Genomic DNA, 27,903 nt, shown 5'->3' with positions numbered 1-27,903 from the left:
TCATTCCAGGGTTTTTCTTTATTTTTACTATTTTCTACATTGTAGAATAATAGTGAAGACATCAAAAATATGAAATAACACATTTGCAATCATGTAGTTTACAACAAATTGTTTAAAAAAATCAAAATTTATTTTAAATTTGAGATTCTTCAAAGTAGCCACCCTTTGACTTGACGACAGCTTTGCACACTCATGGCATTCTCTCAACCAGCTTATTTTGGTAGTCACCTGGAATTAATTTCAATTAACAGGTGTGCCTTGTTAAAAGTTATTTTGTGGAATTTCTTTTCTTCTTAATATGTTTGAGCCAAATCAAATCAAATTTTATTTGTCACATACACATGGTTAGCAGATGTTAATGCGAGTGTAGCGAAATGCTTGTGCTTCTAGTTCCGACAATGCAGTAATAACCAACAAGTAATCTAACTAACAATTCCAAAACTACTGTCTTGTACACAGTGTAAGGGGATAAAGAATATGTACATAAGGATATATGAATGAGTGATGGTACAGAGCAGCATAGGCAAGATACAGTAGATGGTATCGAGTACAGTATGTACAAATGAGATGAGTATGTAAACAAAGTGGCATAGTTTAAAGTGGCTAGTGATACATGTATTACATAAGGATACAGTCGATGATATAGAGTACAGTATATACGTATGCATATGAGATGAATAATGTAGGGTAAGTAACATTATATAAGGTAGCATTGTTTAAAGTGGCTAGTGATATATTTACATCATTTCCCATCAATTCCCATTATTAAAGTGGCTGGAGTTGAGTCAGTGTCAGTGTGTTGGCAGCAGCCACTCAATGTTAGTGGTGGCTGTTTAACAGTCTGATGGCCTTGAGATAGAAGCTGTTTTTCAGTCTCTCGGTCCCAGCTTTGATGCACCTGTACTGACCTCGCCTTCTGGATGATAGCGGGGTGAACAGGCAGTGGCTCGGGTGGTTGATGTCCTTGATGATCTTTATGGCCTTCCTGTGACATCGGGTGGTGTAGGTGTCCTGGAGGGCAGGTAGTTTGCCCCCGGTGATGCGTTGTGCAGACCTCACCACCCTCTGGAGAGCCTTACGGTTGAGGGCGGAGCAGTTGCCGTACCAGGCGGTGATACAGCCCGCCAGGATGCTCTCGATTGTGCATCTGTAGAAGTTTGTGAGTGCTTTTGGTGACAAGCCAAATTTCTTCAGCCTCCTGAGGTTGAAGAGGCGCTGCTGCGCCTTCTTCACAATGCTGTCTGTGTGAGTGGACCAATTCAGTTTGTCTGTGATGTGTATGCCGAGGAACTTAAAACTTGCTACCCTCTCCACTACTGTTCCATCGATGTGGATAGGGGGGTGTTCCCTCTGCTGTTTCCACAAGCCAATCAGTTGTCTTGTGACAAGGTAGGGGTGGTATACACAAGATAGCCCTATTTGGTACAATACCAAGTCCATAACATGGGAAGAACTGCTCAAATAAGCAAAGAGAAACAACAGTACATTACTACTTTAAGACATGAAGGTACATCAATCCAGAAAAGGTCAATAACTTTCACATTCCTACAAGCGCAGTCGCAAAAACCATCAAGCGCTATGATGAAACCGGCTCTCACGAGGACCGCCACAGGGAAGGAAGACCCAGAGTTACCTCTGCTACAGAGGATTAGAGTTCATTCGAGTTACCAGCCTCAGAAATTGCAGCCCAAATAAATGCTTCACAGAGTTCAAGTAACAGACACATACAGTGGGGAGAACAAGTATTTGATAACCTGCCAAATCGGCAGTGTTTCCTACTTACAAAGCATGTAGAGGTCTGTCATTTTTATCATAGATACACTTCAACTGTGAGAGACGGAATCTAAAACAAAATGCAGAAAATCACATTGTATGATTTTTAAGTAATTAATTAGCATTTCATTGCATGACTTGTTTTAGATTCCATCTCTCAGAGTTGAAGTGTATCTATGATAACAATTACAGACCTCTACATGCTTTGTAAGTAGGAAAACCTGCAAAATCGGCAGTGTATCAAATACTGTCCGGCGCCGACAGAGATGGCCGCCTCGCTTCACGTTCCTAGGAAACTATGCAGTTTTTTGTTTTTTTTACGTGTTATTTCTTACATTGGTACCCCAGGTCATCTTAGGTTTCATTACATACAGTCGAGAAGAACTACTGAATATAAGAGCAGCGTCAACTCACCATCAGTACGACCAAGAACATGACTTTCCCGGAGCGGATCCTGTGTTCTGCCTTTCACCCAGGACAACGGAATGGATCCCAGCCTGCGACCCAAAACAACAACGTCGTTAAAGAGGCAAACGAAGCGGTCTTCTGGTCAGGCTCCGGAGACGGGGCACATCGCGCGCCACTCCCTAGCATACTACTCGCCAATGTCCAGTCTCTTGACAACAAGGTTGATGAAATCCGAGCAAGGGTAGCATTCCAGAGGGACATCAGGAATGCATCGCGCCGACAGAAACAAACATCTTTCTGGTAAGAAGAGGGGTGGGGGTGTATGCTTTATGGTTAACGAGACATGGTGTGGTCACAACAACATACAGGAACTCAAGTCCTTCTGTTCACCTGATTTAGAATTCCTCACAATCAAATGTCGACCGCATTGTCTACCAAGGGAATTCTCTTCAATTATAATCACAGCCGTATATATTCCCCCCAAGTAGACACATCGATGGCTCTGAACTAACTTTATTTGACTCTTTGCAAACTGGAATCCATATATCCTGAGGCTGCATTCATTGTAACTAGGGATTTTAACAAGGCTAATCTGAAAACAAGACTCCCTAAATTGTATCAGCATATCGATTGCGCAACCAGAGCTGGTAAAACCTTGGATCATTGCTATTCTAACTTCCGCGATGCATATAAGGCCCTCCCCCACCCTCCTTTCGGAAAAGCTGACCACGACTCCATTTTGTTGCTCCCTGCCTACAGACAGAAGCTAAAACAAGAAGCTCCCACGCTGAGGTCTGTTCAACGCTGGTCCAACCAATCTGATTCCACGCTCCAAGACTGCTTCCATTACGTGGACTGGGATATGTTTCGTATTGCGTCAGACAACAACATTGACGAACACGCTGATTCGGTGAGCGAGTTCATTAGAACGTGCGTTGAAGATGTCGTTCCCATAGCAACGATTAAAACATTCCCAAACTAGAAACCGTGGATTGATGGCAGCATTCGCGTGAAACTGAAAGCGCGAACCACTGCTTTTAAATCAGGGCAAGGTGACCGGAAACATGACCGAATACAAACAGTGTAGCTATTCCCTCCGCAAGGCAATCAAACAAGCTAAGCGTCAGTATAGAGACAAAGTAGAATCGCAATTCAACGGCTCAGACACAAGAGGTATGTGGCAGGGTCTACAGTCAATCACGGATTACAAAAAGAAAACCAGCCCCGTCACAGACCAGGATGCCTTGCTCCCAGGCAGACTAAACTTTTTTGCCCGCTTTGAGGACAAAACAGTGCCACTGACACGGCCCGCAACCAAAACATGCGGACTCTCCTTCACTGCAGCCGAGGTGAGTAAAACATTTAAACGTGTTAACCCTCGCAAGGCTGCAGGCCCAGACGGCATCCCCAGCCGCTCCCTCAGAGCATGCGCAGACCAGCTGGCTGGTGTGTTTACGGACATATTCAATCGATCCCTATCCCAGTCTGCTGTCCCCACATGCTTCAAGGGGGCCACCATTGTTCCTGTTCCCAAGAAAGCTAAGGTAGCTGAGCTAAACGACTACCGCCCCGTAGCACTCACCTCCGTCATCATGAAGTGCTTTGAGAGACTAATCAAGGACCATATCACCTCCACCCTACCTGACACCCTAGACCCACTCCAATTTGCTTACCGCCCAAATAGGTCCACTGACGATGCAATCTCAACCACACTGCACACTGCCCTAACCCATCTGGACAAGAGGAATACCTATGTGAGAATGCTGTTCATCGACTACAGCTCAGCATTTAACACCATAGTACCCTCCAACCTCATCATCAAGTTCGAGACCCTGGGTCTCGACCCCGCCCTGTGCAACTGGGTACTGGACTTCCTGACGGGCCGCCCCCAGGTGGTGAGGGTAGGTAACATCTCCACCCCGCTGATCCTCAACACTGGGGCCCCACAAGGGTGCGTTCTGAGCCCTCTCCTGTACTCCCTGTTCACCCACGACTGCGTGGCCACGCACGCCTCCAACTCAATCATCAAGTTTGCGGACAACACAAGTGGTAGGCTTGATTACCAACAACGACGAGACGGCCTACAGGGAGGAGGTGAGGGCCCTCGGAGTGTGGTGTCAGGAAAATAACCTCACACTCAACGTCAACAAAACTAAGAAGATGATTGTGGACTTCAGGAAACAGCAGAGGGAACACGTCGATGGAACAGTAGTGGAGAGGGTAGTAAGTTTTAAGTTCCTCGGCATACACATCACAGACAAACTGAATTGGTCCACCCACACAGCAGCGCCTCTTCAACCTCAGGAGGCTGAAGAAATTCAGCTTGTCACCAAAAGCACTCACAAACTTCTACAGATGCACAATCGAGAGCATCCTGTCGGGCTGTATCACCGCCTGGTACGGCAACTGCTCAGCCCACAACCGTAAGGCTCTCCAGAGGGTAGTGAGGTCTGCACAACGCATCACCGGGGGAAAACTACCTGCCCTCCAGGACACCTACACCACCCGATGTCACAGGAAGGCCATAAAGATCATCAAGGACAACAACCACCCGAGCCACTGCCTGTTCACCCCGCTATCATCCAGAAGGCGAGGTCAGTACAGGTGCATCAAAGCTGGGACCGAGAGACTGAAAAACAGCTTCTATCTCAAGGCCATCAGACTGTTAAACAGCCACCTCTAACATTGAGTGGCTGCTGCCAACACACTGACTCAACTCCAGCCACTTTAATAATGGGAATTGATGGGAATTGATGTAAAATATATCACTAGCCACTTTAAACAATGCTACTTAATATAATGTTTACATACCCTACATTATTTATCTCATATGTATACACTGTACTCTATATCATCTACTGCATCTTTATGTAATACATGTATCACTAGCCACTTTAACTATGCCACTTTGTTTACATACTCATCTCATATGTATATACTGTACTCGATACCATCTACTGCATCTTGCCTATGCCGCTCTGTATCATCACTCATTCATATATATTTATGTACATATTCTTTATCCCTTTACACTTGTGTGTATAAGGTAGAAGTTTTGGAATTGTTAGCTAGATTACTCGTTGGTTATTACTGCATTGTCGGAACTAGAAGCACAAGCATTTCGCTACACTCGCATTAACATCTGCTAACCATGTGTATGTGACAAATAAAATTTGATTTTGCTGCAAAGAGGGCCTCCCGAGTGGCGCAGTGGTCTAGGGCACTGCATCGCAGCGCTAGCTGTGGCACCAGAGACTCTGGGTTCGCGCCCAGGCTCTGTCACAGCCGGCCGCGACCGGGAGGTCCGTGGGGCGATGCACAATTGGCCTAGCGTCGTCCAGGTTAGGGAGGGTTAGGATATCCTTGTCTCATCGCGCACCAGTGACTCCTGTGGCGGGCCGGATGCAGTGCGCGCTAACCAAGGTAGCCAGGTGCACGGTGTTTCCTCTGACACATTGGTGCAGCTGGCTTCCGGGTTGGAGGCGCGCTGTGTAGCAGTGCGGCTTGGTTGGGTTGTGTTTCGGAGGACACATGGCTTTCGACCTTCGTCTCTCCCGAGCCTGTAAGGGAGTTGTAGCGATGAGACAAGATAGTAATTACTAACAATTGGATACCACGAAAAGGGGGTATAAAAATACAATTGCTGCAAAGAAACCACTACTAAAGGACACCAATGAGAGGAAGGGAGTTGGGACTTGGGCCAAGAAACACAAGCAATAGACCAGTGGAAATCTGTACTTTGTCTGATGAGCCCAAATGAGATTATTGGTTCCAACCGCCGTGTTTTGTGAGACGCAGAGTAGGATGATCTCCGCATGTGTGGTTCCCACCGTGAAGCATGGAGGAGGTGGTGCGTGGGTGCTGTGCTCATGACACTGTCAGCAATTTATTTTGAATTCAAGGCACACTTAACCAGCATGGCCACCACAGCATTCTGCAGCGATACACCATCCCATCTGGTTTGCACTTAGTCGGACTATCATTTGTTTTTCAACAGGACAATGACCCAACACAGCTCCAGGCTGTGTAAGGGGTATTTGACCAAGGAGAGTGATGGAGTGCTGCATCACCCGACCTCAACCCAATTGAGGTGGTTTGGGATGTTTTTTTTCATTTAACCCTTATTTTACCAGGTAAGTGGACTGAGAACACATTCTCATTTACAGCAACGGCCTGGGGAATAGTTACAGAGGAGAGGAGGGGGATGAATGGGCCAATTGTAAGCTGGGGATGATTAGGTGACCGTGGTGGTATGAGGGCCAGATTTGGAATTTAGCCAGGACACCGGAGTTAATACTCCTACAATATGTTTCATGGGATCTTTAGTGCCCAGAGAGTCAGGACACCCATTTAGTGTCCCATCCGAAAGACAGGACCCAACACACGGCAATATCCCCAATCACTGTCCCCTGGGGCATTGGGATATTTTTTTATTTTGACCAGAGGAAAGAGTACCTCCTACTGGCCCTCCAAAACCACTTCCAGCAGCATCTGGTTTCCCATTTAAGGACTGACCAGGAGTGCTGTGAAAGAAACACAGCCAACGAGTGCTCAGCATATGTGGGAACTCCTTCAAGACTGTTGGAAAAGCATTCCAAGTGAAGCTGGTTGAGAGAATGCCAAGTGTCCAAAGCTGTCATCAAAGGGTGGCTACATTGAATAATCTAAAACATATTTTGATTTGCCCAGTTCCACCCGGGCAAGCATAATAGAACACCAGAACAGCTGCTCACCAATTTGACGGCTCCAACGCAGTTCCACTTCCGACACCACCAAAACATCCTCTATCCGATTGAATCTAAGCCTGTCACACAGTCAACTCCTTACTGTGGATTTATTTACCAACGTTTCATCAAACATCAGAAACTGGTTGTTGATGGTGATTTATGAAGTAATTTATTAATCTAAGATTATCTTGCTGCACTTTAAAAAGGCTTTGGATTTAAAAAGTTATTTTTGTATGGTCATTAATTCACCCCCTGCCTCTAGCTTTTTAGAAATGGGACAAATCTTAGAGGATTGTCGGCAGCACTACAAATATTTACAAAACAGTCACCTTTGGCCTCTAATCTGACTGGTTGTAACAAAGTATCTAAACAATTAAACCAAACAGGGAACAGACGGTTTACTTTTTAAAGGCAAACTTATACAGACACAAATGTCATTTAAAAGGGAAATTTGTCAGCTCGCTTTATTGCCCTTTCTTTACATTAAGATGTACATTAGACAAATGGTGACATCATTCCCCTAAAAAAGACCGTGACAACATACAGATAACGCTACCCAATTGAACACACCTTGGAAGTACAAGCAGTCACATCATAATCTATGAAGGAAGATGTGTTAGTCAGTCTATGGGTCAAACACTTGATACATTTCCTATCATGAAGCATGTCATGTGTTTCAGGTGTAAACAAATATACAGATAAATAACCAGTCCTTGCCAAAGGAATTATTGGGGAAAATGGAGGTAAATCTTGGAATGACCATACAAATTACAAACAAGCTGAATAAACCAAATACCAGGCTACAATCAAATTCTGTTTAAAATAGCAATTCTTATGTACTGCGTGTCCCATCAAACACTCAATTCATAGTTGTAACAAACTATATTCCCCAGATTAATAATTCTGCCTAGATTTGAGATATAAAAAAAGAAAATTGCTTTTGGTCAACTTCAATGTCACTGTATAACCACTGTCTAACCATCACAATGCCACTACAGCATGATCAGCCCCCAACTAGTTGAACAGAGACAGTTTTTTCAGGGTAGTGATTGCCTTGCAGGTAGTAACAAATACTGCATCATACTGTCATAAGTCTGTCTGCATGAAAGGAGCACACCAAACAAATACATTAACAATATTGCTTCCTGGTAATAGCCTCAATCTGATTTGACAAACCCCAAACATGAACATTACATGAGCTATATTGCAGGAAGAGATTTATAACAAAAAAAAAGAAAATGGCTTCTACTGTGTGTTACCCATCAAATGTCAACATTTCATATAGGTGCTCATTTGAATTACAGCTCTGGTGTACAATAACAAAGTGACCTGAAAAAACAAACACCTTGTAGCATTATAAATACCGCGCAAACAGAGTGGTTATAAATACATATGACGCAGTACGAATGGAAATATTTTAAAAGGCTAGCATTTGAGGTGCACATTAGCTGGCTGTCATTTAACTGCATCACGTGAGAAAAATTAGAGCGTCACCCAACCTCACATCTTCAAAAATCACCTGAATACAGAGCTGTTCCCCCCCCGAACAATGAACACAACAATAACACCAAAACTGTACCGAGTGTGCATTTGACATTTCAACTACAAAACAGCGCAGGCTAGCGCAGGCTAGCGATCCGTACACAGCCTCAGATATCACGGAGGTTAAATCCTTTTCCGTGTTTTAAGTGGCATCAATGTGACATATTGCGTTGGTCCATTAAATAACATGTGCTTTTGAGGGCTGAGGTCCAATGGAAGTTGCCACCTTATACTGTACATACAGGATGGTGTCTTGTTATTAGACAGGCTCCAAGTTCAGGGTGAGTCTCACTTGGATTTTAAACGTTGCAGTTTCTCTTCATAGACTTCCATTTCACTACCAGAGCTGGGTGACAAACGAGGCGGTTATCATCTCTGCCACTAGTGTAGCGCGAATAGGAAATAGCCAGTCATATTCACAACAGTCCACGATCAAGCTAAATCGCCACTGGCTCGGCGCACATCACAGTAAGCCCCTATTCTAGACGGCTCGAGGAGCAGGTTCCTTCATTCAGGGGCTAAGGAGTCACAAAGCCTATGGACAGATGAACTGGCCAAACTGCCAATACAGTTTTACAACACCTTGGGTTTACAGAGGTCAACCTGATCAATCAAGTAGGTGTATGAGCCTGATGACATGGTCACCAAAAGGTAGTGGTTAGAGCGGGGAGCTGTGTAGTGTGTGGGTGTTTACGTATGTGTGTGTAAGCGCATGCGTCAGTGTATGTGTGTATGTAAGGGGGAGGTGGTCCTGCTACGGGGGAACAGATGGACACTCAGCAGCCTGTCTGTCAGTCATCGTGACCCTCCTGTGACGACCCTGAGACAGCATCACTCCAAACCTCTCCCAACCCTGCCCTCTAATTGGCTGACTGCCACTACATAGAGCTGCTGCAGTATACAGTACAGAGATTCTCTGTGGTTCTTATGTGGTCTTCTCATGCTGGATCTGATAGTAACACGCCTGACGGACAGGGAAATAAAAATGAATATATTATACAGATAGGGAATAAATGAATCTATGAAGCAGTGTGTTAAAGTCTGCATCAATCACATTAATATGTTATGAGTATCTGAATAAGTTGAGTTTGAGTGCATGCATTTGGATGGTATCTGCCATAGAATGTATGCTGTGTGTGTGTGTGTGTGTGTATATATATACCTTGAGTGTGGTGAACATGATGCCGTGTTCTCCGTGCTGTACACAGGGGTCCATCAGGTCCTCTATCAGACTCACCTCTGACCCCAGGTTCCTGATCCTTAAGAGAAACATAGCCTTGGTTAACACAACGCAACCAGTCAAAAGTTTGAACACCTACTCATTCAAGGGTTTTTCTTTATTTTTTTACTATTTTCTACATTGTAGAATAATAGTGGAGACATCAAAACTATGAAATAACACATGACTCATGTAGTAACCAACAAAGTGTTAAACAAATCAAAACAGATTTTATATGAGATTCTTCAAAGTAGCCACCCTTTGCCTTGACAGCTTTGCACACATGGCATTCTCTCAACCAGCTTCACCTGGAACGTTTATCCAACAGTCTTGAAGCGGAGCACTTGTTGGCTGCTTTTCCTTCACTCTGCCCTCCAATTCATCCCATTTGGGTTGAGGTTGGGTGATTGTGGAGGCCAGGTCATCTGAAGCAGCATTCCATCACTATCCTTCTTGGTCAAATACCCCTTACACAGTCTGGATGTGTGTTGGGTGTTTGTCCTGTTGAAAAACAAATGATAATCCCACTAAGCCCCAACCAGATGGGATGGTGTATCGCTGCAGAATGCTGTGGTAGTCATGCTGGTTAAGTGTGCCTTGAATTCTAAAATTATACAGACCAAAGCACCCACACACCTCCTCCTCCATGCTTCATGGTGGGAACCACACATGCGGAGATCATCCCTTCACCTACTCAACATCTCGCAAAGACACGACGGTTGGAACCAAAAGTCTCAAATTTGGACTCAGACCAAAGGACAGGTTTCCACCACAATGTCCATTGCTTGTGTTTCTTGGCACAAGCAAGTCTCTTCTTATTGGTTTCCTTTAGTGGTTTCTTCTTCAGCAATTCGACCATGAAGGCCTGATTCACACAGTCTCCTCTGAACAGTTGATATGTGTGTTACTTGAACTCTGAAATATTTATTTGGGCTGAAATTTCTGAGGCTGGTAACTCTAATGAACTTGTCCTCTGAGGCAGAGGTAACTCTGGGCCTTCCTTTCCTGTGGCGGTCCTCATGAGCAAGTTTCATCATAGCGCTTGATGGTTTTTGCAACTGCAGTTGAAGAAACGATCATAGTGCTTTAAATTTTTGGGATTGACTGACCTTCATGTCTAAAATAATGGACTGTCTTTTTTGCTTATTTGAATTGTTCTTGCCATAATATGGACTTGTTATTGTACCAAATAGGGCTATCTTGTGTATACCAACACTACCTTGCCACAACGGATTGGCTCAAACGCATTAAGAAAAGATATTCCACAAATTAACTTTTAACAAGGTACACCTGTTAACTGAAATGCATTCCAGGTGATTACCTCATGAAGCTGGTTGAGAGAATGCCAAGCGTGTACAAAGCTGTCAAAGGCAAAGGGTGGCTACTTTGAAGAATCTCAAATATATTTTGATTTGTTTAACAATTTTTTGGTTACTACATGATTCCATGTGTGTTATTTCATAGTTTTGATGTCTTCACTATTATTCAACGATGTAGAAAATAGTAAAAATAAAGAAAAACCCTGGAATGAGTAGTTGTGTCCTAACTTTTGACTGGTACTGTAAATATATTTGTAGTTCTGATTGTAATTTGATGAAAATCAGATTTCTGTGCATCTCTCAGGAACAGAGACGTGTGTTCTCATCGACTCACCGGGCGCGCAGCACCACGTAGAGGAACACAGGAAACAGGTCGTCCATGGACCACAGGAAGTTATCCTCCAGAGATGACATCACTTCCTTTGTGATCTCCTCGAATGTCAGCTGGATCACCTGCAGCTTGTCGGATGGGGTGAACGTTGTGCTGACAAAAGAAACAGTCTTAATATACATCAACCACATTGAACTGCAATATCATAAGAGTGCATGAGACCCATTTATTCATGACGATATAGTACTGCTCTGGATAAAGCGTACCTGATCTGCTGTAAGGTCTCCGTTGCAGAGGCAAAGCAGGCGTCTTTTGTGCTGGACACAACCTAGAAAGACGACAATCTAATATGTACTTGATGTAATGTTGTAATTCACCCACAGGAGGGCAGTGTGATTCAGAATGTACTTAGTGTCATACCTCGGTCTTCTCCCCCAGCACTGGAACCGAAACCGGCCAAAACTTACTGAAAGCAAAAAGAGATGCATTTTAACATGCTATAATTACAGTTTTTTTCCAGGTCAGGACAGTCAGGTTACATGATTGATAAAAAAAATAAAAACTTGTGTCCTTTTCATTTAGCCTCGTACAACTATCCTGACCTCGCAAGCTTACATTCTGTTTCGCTACACGGATTCAACAGAATGTAAGATGGCGAGATCAGTAGAGGCTACTATTCATTCCCAACCTCATTGGTCAGTCCGAGAGAGACTCACTGTTGCACGCCGAGGAAGGCGAGCAGGGCCACGTCTGGCTGTTTGTTGAGGCGGAGGACACACTCCCAGTACACGTCGTCCTCCTTCTCCTTCTCCAGGGCGTACAGGGTGAAGAGAGGGGGGTAGAGACGAGGCAGCAACACCGGCAGGAGCAGAGCGGAGCTACTCACCACACGCCTGGGGAAACCCCACACACACACACAGGACATCATTCAACACACATTCAGGGGCTTAAATACGTAATTTTTCTTCTAGAAGGAAACAGTATTTAAAGAACAAGTGACATGTGCTCTTTTTACATAAGACATACTGTAACGTAATCTTCTATAGTTTTGTACATAATCCTCCATAGGTAGCACCCATTGGACCCTCCACTGCAAAACAGATCCATGATATAGATGTGTTCTCAATCAAATAAACACCCAAATACATAGCCTACATATTTATCTAGAAGTCATCTCTAAGACTATGGCTTCAGTATATGACTGCTGCGTAGCCACACCACTGAAGACTCTCCACAGGCTCCAACCAGGGAGGGTGGATATGCTATTGTCGTACCCAGGTTTGGGGGATTCTAGCTGGGTGTCTGCGCAGTTGGAGTCCTTCTTGTCCTGGGGGTCAGAGGATGGTTCAGGGATCGCTCCACCCTCCTCAGGCAGATCTGGAAACAGGAACCTGAAAGACAATCACCACACATTCAGTACATCACATGGCTTAAACAGGCTAGCCTAGGGCCAAACTGAATGGAAAAATAGTATCCAACTGTTTAAGGCAACACACACCTGACGAGCTGGAAGATGCGGGCCAGGTAGGACATGATCTCGTTGACAGCCTGCAGCAGAAGGCGGCGGTTGGCCCCCACCCCCACGTAGGTCATCCTGTAGACAGCCACCAGGGTCTCCATCAGCCTGCCCAGGGGGTGCAGGGGCATGTCACACGCCTGGGGGGGAGGGGCACAGAATGGAGGACAGAAGGTTCATGTGTGAGTTTCAGGATATTCATGTTTTGTGGTGTTAAGTCAGAGGTTAGAACTAAAGAGTAAATCAGTATGAACAAGGACACCTCAGGACGACGGTTCAGACATCTCTTCATGATTATTAGAAAAACAACTTCACCCATACTGAAAGATATTGCTTGTCAGACACGTTGGTCCATCAGCTGAGGGGGATTAGGCGGGTTAGTAAGTCACCTGGGGTCGTTGGCTCACCTTGATGAGGTAACGCCGGATACTGTCATACTTCTCCATGGTAACAGGACCAACATGATGCTGAGGGATGAACTCCAGACTCTCCAGCATTCTGTTTTGAGTCCGACTCAGGTTCATCTCCGGGCTGCAACACACACACCAATATCACTTAGACTACTGCACTGTGTGTGAGTGAGAGTGAAATAGCGAGTGAATGTGAGATGGAAGTACTGTGTGTGGTCTCTGTTCTCTCAACCTGTCTCTGTGCTGTCTCCTGCTGGTGGTCAAGGCTACAGCGATGTTCTCCCAGGCTCGCTGGTTCTCTCCCTGGCCAGGGGCCTCACAGCCCAGCCTCATCCAACACTCCTCAAACACTACCCTCCACTTCTCCTCCGGAGGCACTGCCAGGCGCCCCAGCTTACTGGAGACACACATACAAGGAATTAATACACATTTTCTATGTACACATTCACTTGACCGGGTTCATTTCAAAACGATCAAACCTTTTTTCAAGGCATAGATGCAAAAAGATGTCCTGCAGACAGACAGCCTTGCAATTTATTTGTACACACACACATACATACACACACATATATATACACACATATATATACACACATACATCTTTTTTTTAAAACACTAAAGATCAAAACCAAAAATCTTTGAATATGCTAATCCTCCACCATACTAAAACCAATGGCACAGAGACGTACACAGCGCGACCCTTGTCCCCGTCTGAGTCGTAGAGGTTGGGTTTGAAGAAGGATCCGGTGACCTTCAGGCCGGAGCCCCACTCCCCGGTGAAGGAGCCCTCAAAGTAGTCCCCATTAGGCATAGTCAGCACACCCTGAGAGATAGGGACAGCAATGTGCTGTATTATACACGTGTCTGCTTAAATGTATGTGGCTAAGCGAAAATATGTATGAGTGCAAGCTGTGTGTGTGTGTGAGAGACAGACAGAGTGTTCAGGCTTGTTTGTGTGCCGCTCCTCTTTCACTGACCTTTCCGTTGAGAGTCCAGTCCTCCGAGAACTCTCCTTCATATGTGGTGTTGTCCTCAGACAGCAGGACCCCTGTGCCCTGAGACAGCGAGAAAAAAAAAAGAAGCAAAATGGAGAGGTGATCTTCTTCCTCTCCTCTAACACCTTGGTGCTAACGTTCAGCTAGCATCAGGAGGAAGAACCGCACTGACCAGAACTCACCTGCATCTTGTTGTTGTTGAAGGCTCCCTCGTAGTACAGGCCAAACTGGGTTACTATGACGCCCGTGCCCTGCCGCTGGTCATCCTGCCACATGCCCATGTACTTCTCTCCTCTGACGGAACAACACAGGTCACCACGTAACATCAGTACTTCAGATACACTAATACCCCTTTCACACTATCAATCCAACCCCAACCGTACTGAGCTAGCTGGATGCGTAACCAGGCCAGTTCGGTACAGTTTAGCGCGGTAGGATGAAAAGGGAGGGCTGGAGCGGTCCACTACCTGATGATGTCATCAAAGACGCCGTAGCCCGTCTTCTTGTCGTGCACCCATTGGCCGATGAAGACGCTGGGGGAGGAGGAGTTCAGCGTGCCGCTGCGCAGCATCCCGTGACCGTGGCGCATGTTGTCCTGGAACGAGCCCTCGTACAACTCACCTGTAGCATACCTGCATAGATGACAGTCACATTGGTAGGATACACAGCGGAAACCCTACAGCCGATGTACACATAGACATGCCTGCAAACTCCAGGTCAAGCTTTTTTTTTTTTTTTTTAAGTGATTTTTAATCTTAAGGGTCTTTGTTAAATAACGTTGGAACTCGTCACAAAGGCAAACAGACTCACTTGTACGTTCCGATGCCGTGCATCTTCCCTTCTTTCCAGTGGCCTTGATAGTGGTTGTTCAGGTTCAACGTCTTGCTGGGCATAACGTAATCTCCAAAACTACGACCCATAAACAAATAGCAGAACAATGAGAAATGCCTTTATTTCTGACTAGGGTGATTGATACATTGATTTATTGATCGATTTACACTGACTGACCCATCCTCCAGTCCGTTCTTGAACGTCCCCGTGTAAATTCTCCCATCAAGCCACTTCACCATACCCCTGGAAACAAGGACACATACACAACAAGTCAGCGCTTTCCTACAACCCCTCAATTTTCAATTCATTGTGACTGTACAGAAGTGGAACCAGAAGTACAAGGTCTTGATTCCCTCCTTCCCCAGCTAGACCCACCTCCCATTGGGCTTGCCGGCCAGCCAGCGACCCTCGTAGGTGGCCTCCTTCAGACGGCTGTCCTTGTAGAAGGTGTAGGAAGCGGTCCGGGAGATGGGAGGCTCCGCCCTCTGCCCTGCCCCTGAGCCTGACTGCCCCGCCCCAGTCATGGCCTGGTCCACCGCCTGGTTGATTGAGCGAAGCCACTTGGCCTGGAGAACACAGGTCGGTTAATAGTCATATTGAAGTGAATTTTATTTAACTGAATGGGTTGTTACACCATCTGTCACCACACGCTCCACAAACAGAACCCAACTAGGCAGCTTTAGCTCTACAAAGACAACCACTACATACTTGTAACCTGAGCAGGTGAGTAGTGAAGCCTGGCTATTGGCTAGTGGCCTACCTTCTCCATGGAAGAACAGGCCAACAGGGTGAAGGTCTCCTCAGGTGAGATCAACTTCAGTCCATGCCTGGATGGAACATAGCACAGCTCAGCTGAGGCAGCGTTTCCCTAACTCGGTCCTGGGGACCCCAAGGGGTGCACGTTTTGGTTTTTGCCCTAGCACTACACAGCTGATTCAAATGATCAAAGCTTGATGATTAGTTGAATCAGCTGTGTAGTGCTTGGGAAAAAAATAAAATAAATTGTGCACCCTTTGGGGTCCCCAGGACCGAGTTTGGGAAACGCTGAGCTAAGGGGTCAACAACACACCAGTTAAACACTGATTGGACAGATAGGGTGATTGACAGACTCACAGGCCAGTGTTCTCCTCCGGGATGGGCTCGACCCACAGTGTGGCCAATGGGAAGACGTGGTGGGTGGAGAACTGCAGGAGAGGGAGGGGAGAGCGAGACCTCAGTATGCCGATACACTCAGCTACAGTACACTGGTTCAACAGTCAGGGAAGTAGTCAGGGCACTGGAGCTAACACAGTCACATGACCTAGGAGATGCCAATATGCATGGCACACGGAAAGGCGAGGGCGACAGGGCACGAGGCAGGCCGACAGACAGCACACATACGGTGGAACCGACGGGGATTAAAAACGCTCACTACGTCATCAAAACACAAGAAAATGCTCTCCTGGGAATTAAACATAAATCAAAAAGGAACAGAAACTGTTTGAGAGAAGTGAACCTGAGACGGCTGATCCTCACGTGTTGTGTCACATGGTTTCAGAGTAATGATAACTAAGGCTCCAGATAGCAAAAACAAACAAAAAAAAAGGTTTTAAAAATGGCCCAAATGGCATCTTAGTTAAATAACCAAGACGCACACGTTGGGAAGACCCAATAACGTCAGTCTTAACTTTTTAGATTTGTGTTTATATTGATGTCTATGTTGCTATGACGAGGTCATAGAAGTAGGCAATATACTACAGAGCCTTAGTTATTAAAAAGTATCAGTTCAGCTTTAAAAACACAGTATCCTGAGGCTAGCATCAGAGGGCAAGGGGGCACTGGGCTCGGCTGAGGAGAAGCTGCACACTGTAGAGTGGGGTACAGATCCCGCTCTGGGGCTCCTGATGTTCAGGAGCAGTTGTATTAGTTAAAGCCTGAGGGAGAAGGCAGAGAAGGTAAATAACCACCATTTTTTACGCTTTACTGCGAGCTTCAAGAAATCAAGGCTTATTCCAGCCAGGTGTTAGTACACCATATGTGCATGAAGAAGATCAGAAAAACTGTGTCTGTCTGTCTGTCTGTGTGGGTGTTGCTTCAAGCTGGGAAGCCAGTGTTTGTGGTTTAGGACAGGCAGAAGGTGCCTAAAGAGCTGCTACATCAAACCTACATCCTAAGCCAAGCCCTGGCCACATGGGGGCGCTGCATATGACTAGGGGTCAGTACACTGGCTGCTGCATACTTACAAGGCTTTTATAGGGAACCACTCCCTGATAGGACAAAGACAAACACACAACTTGATAGGAGTCAGTCAACACACCAGATATATTCATATCAAATGCTCTGAGGGTGTTAACCCATTTTTTTTAAGTGAAAGAAAGAACGAACAAACTAAAAGGACATTGGCACCTTTGTAAGAACCAGCTGTAAGAGCTGTGAGGAGCTGTGTTTACCTGAGCGTGGACGAGTGCATCGTTGAAGAGGATGAACCAGTTGACAGAGAACCTTCCAGAGTTCTGTAGCGTCAGGGCCTTGTTACTGCTCTCACAGATCAGCCTCCGGCGGGGCTTACGCAGGGAATCCTGGAACAGGATCGCCAGGTTAAATGGGATAAGAGGTTGGTAAACTGGAGATTTTGGGCTGAATAAAAGCTCTTATACCCATTTCACACTATGGAGCCAAACCCAAACCAAGCTGTACTGTGGTGGCCTGACTATAAATCCACCATAGTTGCTGGAACCATTGAAAGGACAATGTGAAAAGAAAATATCTGAGCGAGCACAGTATGGTTGGCATTGGCTCAATAGTGTGAATCTGGCACGGACTACTGTGGTCAAACCAACTGACCAGGCCACTGACCGTCATCTTGCCAGGGAAGCTCTTCCAGAAGTGGTATGTGTACTCTGCCTCTTTCCTCCTCCTCTTCAGATGAAGAGCCAGGGCCTCAAACTTAGAGCAGCCGTCCTGCAGCTTCTGGTAGTCCACTGAGCTCTGGAGAGACCGAGAGAAAGAGAGACCGAGAGAGAGAGAGACACAAGAAAGTGAGAGTATGTATGAAGGTGTGTGAGCGTGTGCGTGTGTGTGTGTGTGTGTGCACGCCCCGGTCCTAGTTCCTCTACGTACCACCTCGAAGCAGGTTCCCAGTTTGAGCAGCAGCCTGCCATACTCGTGAAGGTGTCTCATGGGCAGGTAGAAGAGCGTCACCAACAGGTCACTCAGAGGAATGTTCTCCTCGCTGGACTCTGCCAGCCGCTGCAACAGCTCTGGACACTTCCCAAAGAATTCTCTGAGCAGAGGAACAGAAGATGGTGGAGGGGATGGAGGGAGGACGGGGAAGAGAGGAGAGATGGAAAAGGAAATAAGAGATTTCCTGTTTTAATTCACTGTTCCAGTTAAAAGCATGAGAAGGGTAATTTAGTCACTCTTGGTTGAAGCCTTGATGAAGAAACACATTGGTTTATAATTAAGCAATAAGGCACCTCGGGGGTTTGTGGTATATGGCCAATATACCACGACGCAACATGGAGTCCCTGGATACAGCCCTTAGCCTGATATATTGGCCATATACCACAAACCCCCAAGGTGCCCTATCGCTATTATAAACTGGTTACCCACGTAATTAGAATAGTATATATAAAAAAAAAAAATGTTTTGTCATACCCGTGGTACTGTCAGCCAATCAACATTAAGGACTCTTACCACCCGTTTCATAATTAAAAATAATCCATAAGAATTAATCCTTTGACTTTTCCCTTTCCAATTAAAGCTGCATGAGCTTCCTGAGTCTCGTGTGCAGAATTACGAGGCATCAAACAGCTGTCCTCTGACACAGGCCTAGGTCAATGTCAAGGATAATGAGCACACAGGTCAATGTCCAGGATAATGAGCACACGGGCCTAGGTCAATGAGCACACGGGCCTAGGTCAATGAGCACACGGGCCTAGGTCAATGAGCACACAGGCCTAGGTCAATGAGCACACAGGCCTAGGTCAATGTCAAGGATAATGAGCACACAGGCCTAGGTCAATGTCAAGGATAATGAGCACACAGGCCTAGGTCAATGTCAAGGATAATGAGCACACAGGCCTAGGTCAATGTCAAGGATAATGAGCACACAGGCCTAGGTCAATGGTAAAGATAATGAACATATAGTATAATGGGCACGCAAATGGTAAGGATAATAAGCTAGGGCTGCTAGATGTCCTAGTGTGTGTACACACTCACAGCGAGGGCTTGGCCAGAGCCTGGAAGCCCCCCATCACCAGGAAGTTACCCACAGAGCAGCAGTACCTGGCAGGGAGCGATGAGGAGGGAGAAGGAATGGAAAGAGGAGAGAAGGAGAGGTCATTATCCACACAGAACTGCATGTAAACAACCTGTTAAAAACCAGTGGGAGTGTCAGACATTGTGCGTTTGTGTACACAACAGTACATACTCATTGTACGTGTCCAGGAAGATGCTGGCATGCTCCAGCATAACCAGGCTTTTAAACTCCCGGCGGCGGCGAAGGTTGGCGGTGAGGGAGGCAGAGTGCTGGCCAGTCAGGTGACACAGGCGGCTATAACACCTCGCCAGGCTCCGTAGCAGCACTGTGGACGCCGGGCCTAGAGCTGTACTCAACGACTCTGAGAGGTAGACGGAGAACACACCACACACACACTCCTGTTAACAAACACCATGTGAAAGAACACACACATCCAAGAGAAATCAACCTAATACTTACTAACTTTATTTCAGCACACAGTTAACCAAAAGTTACAGGTCTGTACGAACAACAACATTATGTAAGCTTTATGCCAGATCTTTTTGAACACGGACTGTTCACTTTTTTTTGTTGCTTTTGATTGGACATGGTTACCATTATAATAAAATTAAAAAAAACGAATCCTTCCCTCTCTCCCTAACCTCTGACCCATGGCCTCTGTCCAGCGGAGCTGTAGCGGCAGCAGTAGTTCTCACCCAGGTCCAACAAGGGGCGCAGGATGTGGTTCTTCACAGAGCTCAGCTTGCAGTAGAACTTCCTCTCAGCAGCAGCCAGCTCGTGGAGGCTGGCGATGAAACCCATGACGTTGCGGTCGGCTAGCGCCACGCAGCTCTGGCCCCCCGCAAACACACCGCTCACGTAGCCCAACTAAAACACGGATACACAAACCCACACACACCACCGTCAGGCCAAATGGCAGTTGAAATCACAAAGCAGATGCTTACTACAATAAAAGTGGAACACAGCAGGGGTTCAGTACTGTGTGTGTGTTATCCACTACTCACGTTCATGCAGAAGGGGAGCAGCACTGGTTGCTGGGTGTAGCTGTACCCCTCCGTCTGGTCCTGGGTTGCGTCCTGCGCCCCCTCTCTGACCTGCTGTCCGCTATAGTAAAGGATGGGCTGATAACAGTCCCCATCGGCCAGGAGGAGGGTGTGCTGCGCCCCCGCACCCACGTCCCAGACACGGATCCCCTCAGACAGCTACAGGGTCACACCAGGGACAAACAGAGCAGATCAGATCACTGTACATACAGTCTTGTGTTGCGCTAGGCTTCTACAACTCGGTGGCCTTGTGGTTAGAGTCAACCCCGAGAATGGAAGGTTGGGAGCTCGATCCCCGGCCAAGTCATACCAAAGACTGTAAAAATGGGACCTGACGCGTCTCTGTTTGGCAATCAGCATTAAGGAGATAGATTGGAGGGAAGGCTCTGCGATAGACTAGTGTCCTGTGAAGGGGGTGTATTTGTACATCAAGCTGCCTTATGCTACAAATAAAGGAGATACACGCCAAGGCTACTCACGCTTATACAAACAGTCCTGCACAAATTCAATAGTTATATATTTGTCCTATGATATGCGATCACTAAGCAGCGGAGGGTGCTTTTCCATTGAGACTTAGCCCCACACCAGGGTGTCTCCTGTGTTTTATGTTGAGGTAGTCTTATTGTGTTTCCATCAGAAACAACAACCTCCGCATCATTCAAGACCGTTGCTTCGTGAGGTGTTCAAGTTCACAGTTAGTTAAATAAAAATCAGAAAATAACCCAGGGCTTGGCTCCAAGTCAGAGCAGGGCCGCTGGAGCCATGGCCCAGTGAGACGCAGGAGCAGGCGAGCGTTGAAGGAAACAGAAAAGTCTCAGCCTTTGGGGGTAAAACACTGGGTTAAATCCCCAGTGGAAATGTGGCGTTATTGTTCTACGACGGAGAGTGCTTTAAATCGCTGTTGCAGAGTTTAGTCATGTGGGTATATAAGGTTAGCAGTGTTTCTCCTAAGACTGTTTTCAGCAGCCGTGGCCAAGGTAGCAGGGAGCCAAAGAACACCCTTCACATGCATTGCCCAGCGGTGGGGCATCGCTGGTGAATGAATAAAGGAGGAACACTGGCTTAGTGTGTGGTAAAGATTACTGTATGGGCACCATTTTCCTCAATTATAGAAACACACTTACCTTGGCAAGGCGAGGGATAGTAGTAGGAGATGCCATGTGTCCCAGCTGGCCAGAGCTGTTACTACCCCAGGAGAAGACCTTGAACACACACACACGCACACAAACACACAAAATGTTCACACAGTTGGGAGGAATCCCTCAAGACTCCCATGAGGAGTGATAATGTAGTTTCTGACCTGGGACTGTGCAGTCAGGGCCAGGGAGTGATGTGCCCCAGCAGCCACAAGCACCACCTCCTTACTGCTCAGGCACTTGATGCACAGTGGCTGCAGCCTGCAGGTCAGAAACACCTCTCAGTCAACAACCAGGGCCAAAGCATTTCAGAGTAGGAGTGCTGATCTAGGATCAGGTCCGACCTGTCCATGTAATCTTATTTATCTCAAAAGCCAAACAGATTCTAGGTCAGATTTAGCGTTCATACTATGATGCTTTAATGGCCTACACAACTGTCAATCATCATGGTTCTCATCCCCCAGCGATTGATGAAGTGGACACTGACCTGGGGAGGTTGTCCCCGTGGCCTAGCTGGCCCTCCTCGCCCCGCCCCCAGCTCCACACCTCGGTCTGCAGGGAGGGGAGCAGCTCCCCCGCCTCTGGGAGCCCTCCCACAGGGGTGAGGGGCACCGCTCGCACCCTGGGCCGGCTGGCCCTCCGCAGCAACCTGGGGGACACTAGACGGAGACAGACCAATATGTTTCTTAAAATGGTACATTTTCTACGCTTCCTCTCAAACCATGTTCAGTTACGACGGTCAACTGCTGTTAATGTTACAGATGAAGTCCTCTCTGTTCCACAGGTGAGTGTAAACAACTAAAGAAATGCTCAGGATGACTGGTTTAGTCATGGAGTGATCTTCGTCTACTCTGGAAATACAAAACATTTCTAAGCCCCTGCAATAACCCAGAAACGCAGCCCTCACAGCATCCTCCAGACGACGAGGCATTGAGCCCCGCTGGAGACAGGTCCTGCACCACAGTAAGAGTATGGGAGGGACTGTTAATGATGATGATGAGAGAGCGAGAGAGCGAGAGGTCTGCCAGCCCAGAGAGAGAGAGAGCGGTCTGCCAGCCCAGAGAGAGAGAGAGAGCGGTCTGCCAGCCCAGAGAGAGAGAGAGAGCGGTCTGCCAGCCCAGAGAGAGAGAGAGAGAGAGAGAGAGAGAGGTCTGCCAGCCCAGAGAGAGAGAGAGAGAGCGGTCTGCCAGCCCAGAGAGAGCGGTCTGCCAGCCCAGAGAGAGAGAGAGAGCGGTCTGCCAGCCCAGAGAGAGAGAGAGAGAGAGCGGTCTGCCAGCCCAGAGAGAGAGAGAGAGAGAGAGAGAGCGGTCTGCCAGCCCAGAGAGAGAGAGAGAGAGAGAGAGAGCGGTCTGCCAGCCCAGAGAGAGAGAGAGAGAGCGGTCTGCCAGCCCAGAGAGAGCGGTCTGCCAGCCCAGAGAGAGCGGTCTGCCAGCCCAGAGAGAGCGGTCTGCCAGCCCAGAGAGAGCGGTCTGCCAGCCCAGAGAGAGCGGTCTGCCAGCCCAGAGAGAGCGGTCTGCCAGCCCAGAGAGAGCGGTCTGCCAGCCCAGAGAGAGCGGTCTGCCAGCCCAGAGAGAGCGGTCTGCCAGCCCAGAGAGAGCGGTCTGCCAGCCCAGAGAGAGCGGTCTGCCAGCCCAGAGAGAGCGGTCTGCCAGCCCAGAGAGAGCGGTCTGCCAGCCCAGAGAGAGCGGTCTGCCAGCCCAGAGAGAGCGGTCTGCCAGCCCAGAGAGAGCGGTCTGCCAGCCCAGAGAGAGAGAGAGCGGTCTGCCAGCCCAGAGAGAGAGAGAGAGCGGTCTGCCAGCCCAGAGAGAGAGAGAGAGCGGTCTGCCAGCCCAGAGAGAGAGAGAGAGCGGTCTGCCAGCCCAGAGAGAGAGAGAGAGCGGTCTGCCAGCCCAGAGAGAGAGAGAGAGCGGTCTGCCAGCCCAGAGAGAGAGAGAGAGCGGTCTGCCAGCCCAGAGAGAGAGAGAGCGGTCTGCCAGCCCAGAGAGAGAGAGAGAGCGGTCTGCCAGCCCAGAGAGAGAGAGAGCGGTCTGCCAGCCCAGAGAGAGAGAGAGAGCGGTCTGCCAGCCCAGAGAGAGAGAGCAGTCTGCCAGCCCAGAGAGAGAGAGCAGTCTGCCAGCCCAGAGAGAGAGAGAGCGGTCTGCCAGCCCAGAGAGAGAGAGAGCGGTCTGCCAGCCCAGAGAGAGAGAGAGCGGTCTGCCAGCCCAGAGAGAGAGAGAGCGGTCTGCCAGCCCAGAGAGAGAGAGAGCGGTCTGCCAGCCCAGAGAGAGAGAGAGCGGTCTGCCAGCCCAGAGAGAGAGAGAGCGGTCTGCCAGCCCAGAGAGAGAGAGAGCGGTCTGCCAGCCCAGAGAGAGAGCGGTGAGCTGTCTATCCCCTTCTTGGCTGCAGCAGAGAGCTAATAATAATCATTTGGTGGGTGTTTAATTTGTACTGTTTCACAGTACATGTTCAAGCGTGTATTATACCCATGTGTCATATTAGTTTCTTGCATATCCAAAATTCACTTAAGACAACCTCAGAGAGCTAGGGACAAATCCTACTTTTCAGCTTTCACCCTACCAAAGTGACAATAGAGGATTCCTCCGTTACTGCAGGCCCTACCACTGACTGTGTTTCTCAAGAGATTATTAGGCAATCTTGCCCCCCCCACACACAGATATATATTTTTTCACACCGACTTACCCAGCTCTCTCTCTCCTTCCCTCTCGCTCCCTTCTCCATCTTATTCTCACACCCTCCCCTCCTCTCTCTCATTCCTTACTGTAACCCTTCTGGTTAAGTCCTCACATTAATATGGCCTCACATTCCTCTATGGCGGAGTGCTTTAATCTCAGAACAAAAACCACCGTACACACACACACACATAGTTCGCAGACTGGATGAGTGGGGGGACACACGCATACTTACACATCAGAGTATAGGAGGAAGATAAGGATAAGAGGCGATGAGCAGAGAAGGAGGATAAGAGACGAACAGCGTATCTACCCTGAGAGAGGAGTCCAGGCAGAGAGAGACGTCGACTCAGGCCCTCGGCTTCTTCCTCACGGATATCCCCCGTGCTGCAGCTCTTCTTCCCCTGCATGGACTCCTCCAGACGCACCCGCACCTCCGCGGGTCCCCCTGGAAACCCACCGGGTACTCCTGCTACACCCCCAACCCCAGGGTAGTAGTAGTTAATCATCTTCTTCAGGGACAGAGCCTCGTAGGTGGAGACCACTCTCTCGCCCACGGCGGAGGCACAGGATGAGACCAGGTTGTTGAGGGCAGAGCTGGTGGTCACTGGCATGCCCCCGGGGATGAGGTCAGAGGTCAGGAGGTCAAGGCTATCTGCTGGGGGCTGAAACAAACACAAGGTGCATTAGGCAACACACAAAAGAAAACTGACAGAAACAGGAAGAGTTCCTATGACCTGTAAGAAAAGCGTATTTTGCGTGCCTTAATGAACACAACCCAGGAAACACAGCGTGACAGCTCATTGTCACTTTTCAAAGACCTCAAACTACAAGAAAGTCAATTTGTCACCCACCAAGTACGCACATATGGGTAACTTTAGGCTTAAAGCATCAACTCATCATTACTAACCTGAAAACTTGCTCCTGCTATGGTCATCTTGGCAGTCTCCTCAGCCAAAGAGGTGTCAGACAGTTTCTTGAGATATTCTTTCACTGCCTGATCATCAGGGTAGGGGGAGTTCTGAGACCTTGCACCCCCCACACCTCCAACAGCTCGATCAGAGTCTGTCCCAGAAGCAGAGATGTCAGCATCTGTGGTGGTCAAGACTTCCCCATTCTGTGCCACTGTCCTCCCCCTCTCATAGTCTGTATGTTCTGTTATGGAGGGATGGGGACCTGGCGCTGAGTCAGAGGCATGAGAGGAGAGGAGGGGCTCTGAAGGGGAGCTCAGAAGCCCTAGTGGAGGGGACCTTCCAGGCCCCAGCCTGGTCTCTCCTTCAGCCAGCAACTCCACCCCTAGGGGGCAGTAATGACTATCTGAGATAATGACGTGGTCCTCCTTGTCCGTCATGGTGTAGAGCAGCTGGTTGCACTGGCCACACTTGTCTGGCAGGGGCCGCCGGGACTCCTGAGGTGGTAGGCAACGCACCAAGGCAAGGCTGTGGAAGGCCCCACAGGCCACCTGAAGGACGTATCTGCCCACCAGGTGCTCCACCTTTTGGGGCTTCCAAACGGGGAAGATGGTGGTGACCAGGCCCAGCTGGCAGCCGCTGCCCCAGGCCCACACCTCGTGCTGGGCAGAGAGAGCAAGGGAGTGCTGCTCCCCGCAGGCCAGCTCCAGGACCCGGATGGTATGGGGGGGGCTGGTGTCGGGGTCCATGACAGCCACTGGAGTAGGATTGGGGACTACAGTGAGGCTGGACAGGCCACACTGGCCAAACGAGTTCTCCCCCCACATGTGGACCCCGCCGTCCTCAGTAAGCGCCCCGCTATGGAAACTGCCCGCTGCCACGGCGACCACGCGCTGGCCACTGAGAGCGCTCTCTAGGACAGGCTTCAGGGGGCCCACCTCTGACACCTGGCTCTGTTTCCATGGGAACTCACCGAAGCTGTACACCTGCCCGCCTAAATACATCACAACATTCCAGTTATTAGACAAGAGGATCTGTTAGAAATGATTGCCAGTAGTATGTGTACATAAGTAATTTTAAAAAACAAAGCAAAATAAATTTATATTTTAATTATAGATCAAGCAGGCTAATCATAAATGTCAGAGTTTTGCCATTATATCAAAGGCTGTCCATTGACTCTCACCCTCCACCAGTAGAACCCCATGGCGTGTCCCCAGGGCAGCCTGCAGCACAGGCCTGGACAGGAGCACTCTCTCTGGGGTGACACTATAGGAGTAGCCCTTCCAGGTGTGGAGCGACCCTCGCTCCCCTGAACTGTCCTCCTCATCAGAGCTGTAGAATACATACAGAAGTAGACAGTCAGTCAAACAGACAGACAGAGACAAGTCATGTCTCAAGGATTCTGAACAACCACACTGATAAAGCATACATTGTTTTTGAATTACCAAGACAAAACATGCCCTGGAACAGAAGTTATAGTAGCTAGCTAGAGAAACAACAAGAGCTTTGTGAGGACAGACTTACACAAATAATATTATTTGTTGTCATACGATGATCACATAACATTTATTGACAACACCCTACCTACGGGCTACATACCTTTTCCTCTGGGACTCCATCACTGAGATTTATCCATGGCAATGCTGATGCATAGACTGGTGAAATTCAACTTGAAAAACTCCAAATCCGTTTCTAAATTCAGCCCTGTATCGAATACGGTAAACAACATTGGACACAAGACAACTTACAAAAATGACTAGCTAATGGTAACACTGCCTAACTGAATTGCATACAGACCCTACAGGTAGCTAGGGTGGCTTCAGAATAACCAGCACGAGTGACAGTACGCGAAAGCTTGTGTTGTTGTTGACAGGAGAGAGAGAGAGCGAGAGAGAGAGTTTCTTTTCACGGTTTACATGGCTAGCTGTCAATCATGTGGGAGTGAGGTAAACTAGCTAACACTGACCCCCCCCCCCCCTATTTGAGTAGCCAGCTAACTAACGTTAGCTAGATACTATTAGCTATTTATTTGATGAAATACTATTTTCAGTCCATTAGCTAATGCGTTTGCTTGAAATGACGCAACTAGCTAGGAGAATTACGTCATGCCATAATTACTAGATGCCTACCAAAGCCTTTGACAGTCTCAATACTGTATTGACTTCGTTATAGTCTCCGTATAACTAACGTTAAATAGCAACCCGGAGCTGACATGTATCCTCCCACTTGCTCCTTGTACTGTAGCTACTAACCATGTATTATTTACAATCTGAGATACAATTGTCTTTCACTTACCGGTCCCCTGACCATATCCATTTTTTCATAAACCTGTGAAATGTACAGCGACTGAGTCATGCAAGGGATTAGCTGGCTAGCTAATTGCTATCCTTTTTATTTTCGCTTTGTCGTTGTGACCACAAGTTGAACGGAAGCCGAGAGGCCTCAAAGCGTGCGTATTTTCTTGCCTTTCAAAAAATAAATTATTACATCGATTCTGTCAAGTAGCTTAGCTTTGTTAGCTATCTATTTTGAAATACACCAGATATGGAATTCTGCTGTTTTACACTGTAATTTCCTATTTGATTAATGTGTGTCAATGTCAAGGTGAAAAACGGGTGCAGGTACAAGGTGCAGGTAGGTGATACGTTTTTTTTTTTTCAATTTGTACATTTTGGAAAAATATAGCTGCGAGCAGCAATGATCGGGGTCCACAAGATGAGAAAGGACAATATCAGTTGGATAACAAAGCAAGCACTCTGTCATGTAGGAACTATCTTTCTTTATGTGCAATCAGTGAAAAAATTATGATAAGTATTTTTAGATTTAGAGTATG

General features: G+C 47.5%; 1 protein-coding gene across 10 annotated transcripts; it reads right to left on the bottom strand.

Moving 5' to 3' along the window:
* On the bottom strand, nt 1-27,514 carry LOC110497102 (alsin). 10 transcript variants are annotated; one of them, XM_090208145.1, is made up of 36 exons: nt 27,366-27,514; nt 26,670-26,774; nt 26,254-26,402; nt 25,070-26,064; nt 24,473-24,824; nt 21,978-22,149; nt 21,655-21,751; nt 21,479-21,556; nt 20,316-20,513; nt 20,007-20,178; nt 19,483-19,672; nt 19,272-19,337; nt 18,171-18,333; nt 17,895-18,038; nt 17,501-17,629; nt 17,294-17,317; nt 16,185-16,255; nt 15,832-15,898; nt 15,447-15,637; nt 15,249-15,314; nt 15,051-15,149; nt 14,708-14,872; nt 14,423-14,534; nt 14,223-14,300; nt 13,935-14,068; nt 13,478-13,642; nt 13,243-13,366; nt 12,818-12,975; nt 12,594-12,710; nt 12,036-12,212; nt 11,740-11,785; nt 11,586-11,647; nt 11,323-11,472; nt 9,613-9,709; nt 2,188-2,270; nt 1-1,638 (listed from the first exon to the last, which is right to left on the bottom strand). In XM_090208145.1, exons 2-35 carry the CDS (start codon nt 26,687-26,689, stop codon nt 2,190-2,192), a joined length of 5,109 nt encoding a protein of 1,702 aa, XP_090064271.1. In that variant the 5' UTR covers nt 26,690-26,774; nt 27,366-27,514; the 3' UTR covers nt 1-1,638; nt 2,188-2,189. The 10 variants fall into 10 exon arrangements, with proteins under 10 accessions (XP_090064271.1, XP_090064272.1, XP_090064273.1 ...); XM_090208146.1 differs by having other exon boundaries at nt 1-1,453; XM_090208147.1 differs by having other exon boundaries at nt 17,907-18,038.
* Between the last annotated feature and the right edge of the window lie 389 nt (nt 27,515-27,903).

This window comes from Oncorhynchus mykiss, chromosome 18 (genome assembly GCF_057628025.1).
Source record: "Oncorhynchus mykiss isolate SJ-2025 chromosome 18, ASM5762802v1, whole genome shotgun sequence".
NCBI lineage: Eukaryota > Metazoa > Chordata > Actinopteri > Salmoniformes > Salmonidae > Oncorhynchus > Oncorhynchus mykiss.
Note: the sequence above shows the minus strand (reverse complement) of the source record. Positions and strands in the feature narration are given on the sequence as shown.

Excerpts from the sequence above, each read along its gene's own strand:
- LOC110497102 (XM_090208145.1), bottom strand. The coding sequence starts at position 26,689 with ATGGAGTCCCAGAGGAAAAG. Across the intron at positions 16,256-17,293 it reads TGGTTCCCTATAAAAGCCTT|TTCTCCACCCACCACGTCTT; the intron begins GTAAGTATGCAG and ends CCTCTCCTGCAG. Across the intron at positions 12,213-12,593 it reads CTAGAATCCCCCAAACCTGG|GCGTGTGGTGAGTAGCTCCG; the intron begins GTACGACAATAG and ends GGGTTTCCCCAG.